Source organism: Odontomachus brunneus, unplaced genomic scaffold, assembly GCF_010583005.1.
Source record: "Odontomachus brunneus isolate Ranch 3 - 2012 unplaced genomic scaffold, Obru_v1 Obru_scaffold_077, whole genome shotgun sequence".
In the NCBI taxonomy this organism is placed as follows: Eukaryota; Metazoa; Arthropoda; class Insecta; order Hymenoptera; family Formicidae; genus Odontomachus; species Odontomachus brunneus.
Window position 1 is genome coordinate 908,096 of NW_022639527.1, and position 10,337 is coordinate 918,432.

A 10,337-nucleotide genomic window follows, 5' to 3' on the forward strand; every position below is an offset into this window, starting at 1 on the left:
GAGAATAATTTTTTTTTTTTTTTTTTTTTTTGATAAAATCCACAGTGCTGCGCGCTCGGCTCGGAAGATTCAGGCGTCAGTTTGCGATTATCGTAAAGCGATAATTGCTTTAAAAATTTCGCGAACGTCCCGGAAACACTTTGGGGAGCGCATTCGAGTTTCCTGTGAAAATTAACGCGATCGTACGCGAAGCGTATTATTGAGCGATGCATGCGCTCGATGTCGTGCTCGCTGTTGACACGCTATATTATTGCGGCGTGTCAACTGGATGATTGACTGTGTGATTAACGTGCGACATGTGTTTACAGATATTCCTGTTACTCTTTCTGCTGCTGTATATCACGAGTCACGCGCTGATCGAGCGTTTTAGACGTCGCGATCGCGAAGACTATCTCTCAGTGGACGAGGATGAAGCCACCGTGTACAAGATCAGTCACAGTTTATGCACGGTCGCGCTGGCGGTGTCCATCGGTGCTACACTCCTCCTTCCGGTGTCGATCGCCAGCAACGAAGTGCTCATCCTCTACCCGAACAGCTACTATGTTAAGTGGCTCAATAGCTCCCTCATCCAAGGTAAGTCGAACGATTTGTATTGAAAGAAAACGATAAGGCCGAATATGTTTGTCTTTCTGATCGTCGAGAAAATTGTCCTGCCATCAACTTGTCCTTTTTTGTCATCGGCAGGTCTGTGGAATCTCGTATTTCTGTTCTCCAACGTGTCACTCTTTGTGTTTCTACCTTTCGCCTACCTCTTCACAGAGTCGGAGGGTTTCATGGGCCATAAAAAGGTAAGGCGGGGCCATCCGATAATTCAGCCAATTTAACGTGCTGTAATGCAAGGCTGCGCCTCTTCCGTTTTGCTTTATTGAAACAATCCTGATCGTAGGGCGTGATGGCGAGGGTGTACGAGACGCTGACTGTTCTCTTTTTGCTGGGCACTCTCGTACTGGGAATGACGTACGTGCTGTCTGCCCTCCTAGATCATCAAAATTCGAGTTTGCACACATTGCTCAGTAAGTATATGCGTACATGCATACGTGTAGAGGTCTAAAATTGTCTCAAGGTTCTTAAATTCTTGCTCTAGTAACAAATACAATAATAGTAATAATTTCGGATAATTTGGGCGTTGAAATTAATCTCGTAATTGATACACAGAGAGAATGATTTGTTGAATCAAGTAAACGTTTCTTTGGAATAGTCCAAATAAATTTTTTAATTGACACAACAAAAATATTTCTTTAGAATTAAGACGTAAATAAATATTTTTGTTGCGTTAAACAAAATTTTGTTCAATCAATCAAAAAATTCGTTGGATTATTCCAAAGAAGTGTTTATTTGATTCAACCAAATCGTTCTCTCTGTGTATAAGATCAAAGAAGTTAAATTTTTTTAATTATAAAAGAGTTGAAATTATAACTACATAAATGAGAGTTTGATTTAAATCAATATCATTTTGCAGATTTATGGAGTTACTATTTGCCTTTCTTGTACTCCTGCGTCTCATTCGTCGGCGTTGTGATGTTGTTATGTAAGTATTCTCTCGCTGTCACTTGATATCGTAACAATCTTACATATCCTAGTATTAATATAAGTGCTAGTATTTCGAGAACTAATCGATATATCGACGTTCTGTCACGCAGTATGTACTCCCGTGGGATTTGTGCGACTATTTGGTGTCGTGGGATCCTTTCTGGTTAAGCCTCAATTTCTGAAGAATTTGGATGAGGAATTTTATGCTTATAGATTGGAGGAAGATTGTATCCGTCGGCGGTAAGCGCTCCTCTCTCTTGCGTACGCTCGTCGCTCTCGAGCGCGTTGTCGTAGATTCAGCTTGATATAACTCAGCGTGCATTCAGATTACAGCATGTGAAAGCGACGGGTAAGTCGTACGTGTCGCCGGTGCCAATGTCTGTACCGGGTTGTGGCTCGTTGATAGAGGAGGACGAGCCGTTGCTAAGTATGAATCCGAGTCTGATGTGCCTCAGAAATGGTGCTTTGCAGAAAGGCCTTGCCGAGAGGCTAGAAGACATTCAGAAACAGCGACAGTTGTTGGACCGGCAAAGGAGCACGTGGTGGGTGAGGCGTACGCTGTTCTATCCGCTGGCGATGCTGACTCTGCTTGTCCTGTCTACCGCCACTGCTCTATTGGCAGTGCAGAACACACTGGAGCTGTTAATAGGCATCAAAGCGCTGCCTTTAAGCACGAGGGTACGTGTAATATTGAGATATTGAGCTCCGGAGATTTCAGCTTGACGGAATGCTCTTTTGCGAGGCAAAATTTAACAACTGGAATACAAGGAAAACAATACAGTTTAACATTTACATTTTCCACTCCACTATTTCACTTTTAAATCCCTTACACTTGATCGAAGTGAGATACGCGAATGCGACTTGCTATTCTGAGAGAAATATTATTGAATTCTTTAAATTATACATGTAAAATGTACTTTGTTTTCTCAATAATTATATGATAATTTTCGATATAAACATGTCACGTGCAACGAAATTTAAAAATACATCCCTGGAACTAATGAAATAATGATTGAGTAATCGTTTGCTTAACAGCAATTTACGCTTGGCATCAGTTCACTGTCGAAGCTCGGACCTATCGGAGCGACCATTGAAGTGGCGGTAATTCTTTATCTGGCCGTGACTAGCGCGATCGGCCTGTACGCGCTACCAGGTGTGAGGAAGGTTCAACCGAAGTTGCATTCAACACAACTCACTCATCTTATCGCGAATTGTGCCCTCCTGCTCGTACTCAGCTCAGCGTTACCGTTGTTATCACGAATACTAGGTGGGTAGTGTATTATCTAAAAATTTCTCAAAATCCTCCTCGGTTCGCCGCAGATGGAATTTCATTCTTGCATTTTCGTACTTTCAGGAATGACAAACTTCGATCTACTTGGTGACTTCGGGCGCATCGAGTGGCTAGGTAACTTTAAACTTGTGCTTCTCTACAATCTGATCTTCGCGACAGCGGCGATCGGCTGCCTGGCCACCAAGTTCAGCGCGACCGTGCGTAAAGAGATCTATGCCCGTTTGAGGAGCAGCCTGCTAAGTATCTTTAGGACGGACGCGAAGAGAGGTTTGTCAGGGATGTTTTCTACAAAGGAAGATTAGACTGATTTAGATTGTAATTATAAGCGGAGAGAAATGAGACGCCGGGACCTTGCGAAAGTTTTCCTGGTTTCCGAAAGATACTTGTAGAGAATTACAAGATGTTTTCTCAATTGGAGCCTGAAAGCTCATATTGTGTCTAGAAAAGTGATTGTGAAGGACCTCGGATCGCGGGTTGTCATATGCTCAATTCCTCGTTGCTCGATAATTCCTTGAATAATATTCCTTAACCATTGGAAATATTTGTAAAAAAAAACTCTATCCGTACACGAGTTCCTCGGTGAAATTATAACTATGACAAGAATGCTGATTGACTCACAGATATTCAGTTTCTGAATCATATTATGTCTCGAAACTAGTTTCGGCTGAATTTATCGGCAGAAACGCAATTGTATAAGTACCAGTCTTAGTCGATTAGATTATCACGCGTTAAGTTACGTGTTTAGACTGTTGGATATTCCCACGTATTTCCCATTGATTTGTATTCGATCACAAATATCTCTACTTTCGTATTACGAAATTCCAATCTTGCAATAGAGATTCTGGCTTCATAGGACCTACGTTCCAACAATGTCTGCGAATCCTTTCTTTTCAATCTCTAGACTCTCCCGCGTATTCGAATCTGAAGATCCAAAAAGCTGTTATTACATTCGATAGCCAACGAAACTTTCGTGAGAGCCTAAAAGCTTATCGTTTGAGAACGATCAAGCGAATGTTATAGCAATTTTTTGGTCACTACGATATGCGAGGCCAGTTAGGACACGTCCGATAAGAATGACTAGGGTCATATCCGTGATGCGTAGCCTTAATATAAATTTTTTTTTATTTATTACATTATATTATTCTTACTAGTTTTAAGTATATACTGATTCGGGCTGTAATCAGCTCATCGTAAAGCGAATGTGTGTGTGTATGTATGTATTGTAATCAAAGAATCGGTTTAACACATACTGTCAGAGACTGTAAAGACGATATGTGCGATTTCGAATATGCATCTAGTGAATATATGCGGGATGCCCACCAAAGAAATTTCAATACCGATATGGACAACACGCGATAAGAATCGTCGTCGGTAGACGGATATTAGAACTCGGTCTATCAAATTTTACGATTTTCGGTCCCGTTACGATTAAGTAGAAATATATAAATATATACATATATTTTAATTTAAATAATAACTTTTAATGTGAGTAATTTATTAAAAACTTATTCGATGAATTACATATGAAGCATGAAACGTGCCAGAAGAGTTTTCAGAATGAGTTGTAATAAAAAGAAATTTTAAGAGAATCATTCTCTTGTTCTTTATAATTGGGTGTGCAGCCTGTTACATTGTAATACAAATTTTTTTATATCACAGAATACACACACATATACATATATACATATGCGCAATACTCATATATATATATATATATATATATATATATATATACATATATATATACACACATATTTATACATATATATACATATATATATATACACATATTTATACATAACTCACACAGATTTATATACAGGGTGGACCATTTTAATCCATCCAGTCGAATATGTCGAAAACCAAGCACGGGAGAGAAAAATGTTTCAGACAAAAGTTGTAAGGCTTAAAAAAACGCATTCAACAATAGTAGTTATTTGACATAGGATGGCGTCGCCAAGGTCAGAACAAGGTCAACTTTGCTTTTTTAAATAGAAATACATATTTTTTATTACGGCATTTTATTCAACGTAAAAACGCAAATAACTTTTGCTTGAAAAAATTTTTTATACGACCTCTATTTTCTAAGATATTTACGTAAATATCTTAGAAAATAGAGGTCGTATAAAAAATTTTTTCAAGCAAAAGTTATTTGCGTTTTTACGTTGAATAAAATGCCGTAATAAAAAATATGTATTTCTATTTAAAAAAGCAAAGTTGACCTTGTTCTGACCTTGGCGACGCCATCCTATGTCAAATAACTACTATTGTTGAATGCGTTTTTTTAAGCCTTACAACTTTTGTCTGAAACATTTTTCTCTCCCGTGCTTGGTTTTCGACATATTCGACTGGATGGATTAAAATGGTCCACCCTGTATATATGTATCTCGCATGTCGGGACCTGTCCTTATACTTACAATATCAAAAACAAAATTGTCAAGCGCTTATTACAAATCTAAGAAACAAACTTACAAAAAGATTGGAAAAATCGGTCCCTTAAAGGCACTTTTACCGATAAAAGAGAGTTCAAAAGAAGGCTCGGTTAATTTTAATCCTAATTTAGTAGAATTAACGATGAAAGAATCGGTTATATACATATATATAACCGATTTTTTCATCGTTAATTCTACTAAATTAGGATTAAAATTAACCGAGCCTTCCTTTGAACTCTCTTTTATCGGTAAAAGTGCCTTTAAGGGACCGATTCTTCCAATCTTTTTGTAAGTTTGTTTCTTAGATTTGTAATAAGTGCGCTTGACAATTTTGTTTTTGATATTGTAAGTATAAGGATAGGCCCGACACGCAATATATATATATATATAACTGATTCTCTCATCGTTAATTCTACTAAATTAGGATTAAAATTAATCAAGCCTTCCTCTGAACTCCCTTTTAATGATAAAAGTGCCTTTAAGGGACCGATTTTTCCAATCTTTTCGTAAGCTAACAATTAAATCTTTCTCCTTGAAATTAAAAGGCTTATAAAGTACATTTGAAGGCACTTTTATCGATAAGAGAATTTAGGAGATTTTTTGTGTCAAAAATACGGTATATTAAACTTATATTTTCCTACTTATACTTTACAAGTGTTTATATCTGCCACTTGGCAATCGCAAGTTGTCGTGTCATTCAGTTGTACTTTTCTCAAGCCAGCTTTCTTCAATATGCCTGAGATAATCCTCGCGGCAATACCATTGCGTACAATCTCGTAACAGCCTGGCTGCGACAAGTCTACCACGGTGGAACCGACTCTTCGTGCATCTTTCTTTTTCATAGTGTTCGTTATTGCGTAAAAAATACCGTCGAGCTCAGGCCACAACGTGGAAAACTCGTCGGGATGTAGACTGCTCGGTTCCTTGCTGACGTTCGCGCTGGTGAGCGCGATCGGGCCTATTATTTTCGCTACACTGCGTATGAATTTGGAATTTGGTACGCGGATACCTACACTGTCGGTGCCAGGGTTGAGTGCGGGATTTAGGCTAGGTTTGCGTTTTAGGATCACAGTGTAAGGCCCAGGAAGCAATTTCTCTAATAAAAGGGGCGGTAATTCGTTAGTTACTGCCCACTGTGTCACTTCGTCGACGTTACTCAGGCAGATTGCCAATGGTTTACTCTCGACCCGTTTCTTGATGTCATACAGTCGCTGAATAGCCTCCACATCAGATGCTGAAGCAGCGAATCCATATACAGTGTCTGTTGGCATTGCAATCACTTTACTCTGCTGTAACAGAGTCGCTGCTATGGCGACACTCCTGTTGCCGCTGCATAACCAATGCTTTTCTGTTGAAGGGATTAGCTTTAATTCTGATCTGGCATTATCCAAACTCTCTTTCACAGGACCCATCGAGGCAGAAGTCATAAGGCTTCGGAGAAGAGTATTTCCACTTGCGATAATTAAAAACTGTAATACAAAAAATTGAGTAATTTATAATTTATTCTTTGACAGATAAATGTTTGAAATATTCCCAGATACACATGTTGCCAGTGACTGGCACAAGTATGCAAAGATATATCCTTCTACAGTCAGAACTTTATTAGTATATAGAAAGTTACTTGTGATATGTTACTTGAAAATTGTAGTAATATTCTGATGCCATAAAAATTACTAGTTTCTTAGGTTTGTAATAAGTGCGTGTGACAATTTTGTTTTTGATATTGTAAGTATAAGGACAGGTCCAACACACGAACCACATGCCCACAGGTCCTTGTTCTACTGATAGAAGATTTGCGCATGTTGGACAGAATCGTAGCGGCATGATTCTATAGTTTATTTCAATAACTCTAGTTTATTTCACTCGTCGTTCTCAGATACGTGTACATTACACATCAACCGTTTGTATAATATAGTTTATATCGTGTATATCACTATCACGATTTTTATTTTATTAGAAAAAGAACGAAATCGAATCAGAATTATTATAATAATAAGTAAATATTTTGATTAAAATTGATGCAATAAAAGGATATTTCTTGAAATAAGTATGTATTTCAAACACATGATGCAATAGCATTAGAAGATATACGTTAAGTGTTTGCACATTATATTCAGCATTTCTGTCTATTTGGATTGTTAATGTACTATACACGTGCTATGTAAGTTTTTATATTACCAAACTTTGTAATATTGCTGTAAAAATTTTAAGTAGCGACACCAACTTGAAAAAGTGATTTATCACTTCACAAAAACGATAAGTCTGCGATGTATTGAGATTAAAAAGTTATAAAATTATGAATAGATTGTTATTTTACCGAACCAAACAGCGATCGCTCAGGTATATCGCAAATATATGAAAGATTTTATTGTACACATTTACATGCTTTTTTGCACTTGGAATGAACAGCACATGTAGACACATGTTCGCACGTTGGAGAAACAATCAGACTCGTGGCACTTTTTTTTTAGCTGCACTAGTGCAACTAGCACTGCTGAACTAGTGCAATAAGTTAGAGTGAAATAAGTATACTTTCTCTCACTCTAACCTATTACAATAGTTCAGCAGTGCAATTGAAAAGAATATATCATCAAGTATATTGCAAATGTATGAGAGATTTCATCATACACATTTACATGTCTTTTTGTACTTGAAATGAAACAGCATGTTCGCGCGTTGGAGAAAGAATAAGAGAGAAGAAATAAAGTGCAAGTGAAACAAATTTTTCGCTATCGCGCGATTCACGATACATTGAAATTCTTAACCTCAAAAAAAATTCACGATACATTGAAATTCTTAACCTCTAATTTGTTTTTAATTTAGAAGGCGCGGTCCAATAACCGTTACAAATTCTGCGCAATGTTTCTTTTGTTCTATTTTTCGGATTCGAATGAAGAAAAAGAAAGAAGTAAAAATATTACAAAGCATTTGTAGCGCTTACTAGACCGTACCTATAAACATTTACAGTATTGATTTCAAAGTCAAGCGTCTAAGACTTACCTGGGAGTTTAACCTTCTCGCCAAGTATACATACACTTGGGGTCGCAACATTTGTAGAAAATCGTGCTGGCTTCATCGGCAGAACGAGTTTGCATTTGCAAATAATAAGCACGTGGATGCGAACATTTTGGACAACGCTCATCCGTAGCACTTACACTTTCCCATGCCACACTGCTACTATGAATATCAATTTGTTTCTTAGGTTTGTAATAAGTGCGTGTGACAATTTTGTTTTTGATATTGTAAGTATAAGGACAGGTCCGACACACGAACCGCATGCCCACAGGTCCTTGTTCTACTGATAGAAGATTTGCGCATGTTGGACAGAATCGTAGCGGCATGATTCTATAGTTTATTTCAATAACTCTAGTTTATTTCACTCGTTGTTCTCAGATACGTGTATATTACACATCAACCGTTTGTATAATATAGTTTATATCGTGTGTATCACTATCACGATTTTTATTCCGTTACGTACACTGCAATTTTGGACAAAATCATAAAACTCTTATTCTCGTAGACTTATAAATATATCTGCAATTCTATGCAATTCTATACTCAATCGACGCGTTTTTTTTTTAAAGGCAAACAACTTTTCTATTTGGAAAAATTGTCGTTCTCTATGATGAAGCGTGATATTAATTGATAAAATTGATCACTGTTAAGGTTAGGAGACTATCACACCGACTCTCTTTTTCTCTCTCCCTCTCTCTCTCTCAGTTGCAGATCACGGTGGCACTTTCCCCAAATGTTAAGCTGTTAAAATGTCACTTCTATTTTAACATATTCACAGTGTACACCAGTTGCGTTGATGCTATACTATTCCCCAGATCGATAGTACTAAAAAGTTTTGACCAGCTGTGTCCGTTTCTAGCTGATCGTTTTTCATGATTGTTGATTCATCCGGCAAGCGGGAATATGTCAAAATAGAAGTGAGATTTTGACAGCTTGGCATTTCATACATAGGTATTTTTATCAGAAGTTTATCCGCTCACATGTAACGCGCAATCAGTAGAAGAAGAGTAAGAATGTTAAAAAAGGTAAGTATTCAGTAAGTAATCTGCGCGCAGACTGACGTCAGACTACCCAGTAAGCAATCTGCGCGCAGACTGACGTCAGCTACCCAGTAAGCAATCTGCGCGCAGACTGACGTCAGACTGTCGACAGGGGCTGCGTTCCGAAATTAACTGCCAGTACTGAAAGTATGACGTCATAAAGTAGAACTGCGGATCCGTTCCGTAATTACTGATGCTGCTTTTCAGCTTGTAATGCAATCAATAACGGAACGGACTCGCAGTAGAAATATTCAGTATTGTGGAGGTTAAGATAAACAAGTTTCATAGATAATTATGGATCAAACATAGCGTGATATGGAGATTGTGATTTTAACAAAAGTTGTAAAATATGTAATAGAATCTTCTGAAAGTTCTTCAGATAGCGAAGAAGATGATATATTTTTAAGGACTCTTAATAGAAATTTGACTCCACGTTTTCGTTGCAAGGACTATGTTGAAAGTGTTATACCATTGTATACAGACGAGGAATTTCAAATGCACTTTCGGTACAGAAAACAATATACAATTTTTACCTAATGTACATCAAACGCATGTAAAAGAAATATGATAAAATGTGCCATTGATTATTAAAAAAAAAAAGTAATATCAAGAAAATGGAATTTATTGTTTCAGACTTAAACGAAGTACTTTTCAATTCTTATTTAAATTATTAAATCCTAAATTAAATAAACAAAATAAAATAAAAATAAAATAATTATAAAAGTAAAATAATTATTGATTATTACAAACTTATACCTGTACGTGCTTTTTCAGCATCTTCACGACTAACTGTTACATTATATATTTTATTACTTTCTGAACATATGAGGCTTAACGTTTCATCACAGAGCACCGCCATTTTTTAACTGCTGGTGTCTTACCTCGCCAGCCGCAGTAACGAAAGCAGGAAATTACGTCAAAATATATGACGTCACGTGTTAACGAAAGTACATTGAAAGCTTACTGCGACGTATTTCGGAACGACTTTGCAGTACTGCAAGTACTGACAGTGAGTTTCGGAACGCAGCC

General features: G+C 37.3%; 2 protein-coding genes across 5 annotated transcripts in view; one reads left to right on the forward strand and one right to left on the reverse strand.

Moving 5' to 3' along the window:
- The window catches only part of LOC116847375 (protein Lilipod), a 12,007-nt gene extending 7,594 nt beyond the window's left edge, over positions 1-4,413 (forward strand). Inside the window, exons 2-9 of the mRNA XM_032822311.1 lie at positions 309-573; positions 685-788; positions 887-1,013; positions 1,460-1,528; positions 1,641-1,770; positions 1,857-2,208; positions 2,566-2,797; positions 2,885-4,413. Of these exons, the coding sequence (XP_032678202.1) occupies positions 309-573; positions 685-788; positions 887-1,013; positions 1,460-1,528; positions 1,641-1,770; positions 1,857-2,208; positions 2,566-2,797; positions 2,885-3,123 (1,518 nt within the window). The 3' untranslated portion in view covers positions 3,124-4,413. The remainder of the gene's footprint in view (positions 1-308; positions 574-684; positions 789-886; positions 1,014-1,459; positions 1,529-1,640; positions 1,771-1,856; positions 2,209-2,565; positions 2,798-2,884) is intronic.
- Positions 4,414-5,865: 1,452 nt separating this feature from the next.
- The window catches only part of LOC116847382 (yrdC domain-containing protein, mitochondrial), a 9,074-nt gene continuing 4,602 nt past the window's right edge, over positions 5,866-10,337 (reverse strand). The window contains exons 1-3 of one of the 4 annotated variants that reach the window (XM_032822323.1): positions 9,249-9,265; positions 8,254-8,430; positions 5,866-6,722 (exon numbers count right to left, since the gene is read on the reverse strand). In XM_032822323.1, the coding sequence (XP_032678214.1) occupies positions 5,895-6,722; positions 8,254-8,304 (879 nt within the window). In that variant the 5' untranslated portion in view covers positions 8,305-8,430; positions 9,249-9,265 and the 3' untranslated portion in view covers positions 5,866-5,894. Of the gene's footprint in view, positions 6,723-7,570; positions 7,826-8,253; positions 8,431-9,248; positions 9,266-10,337 lie in introns of those variants that run through there. The other 3 variants (XM_032822322.1, XM_032822325.1, XM_032822326.1) reach the window with 3 other exon arrangements.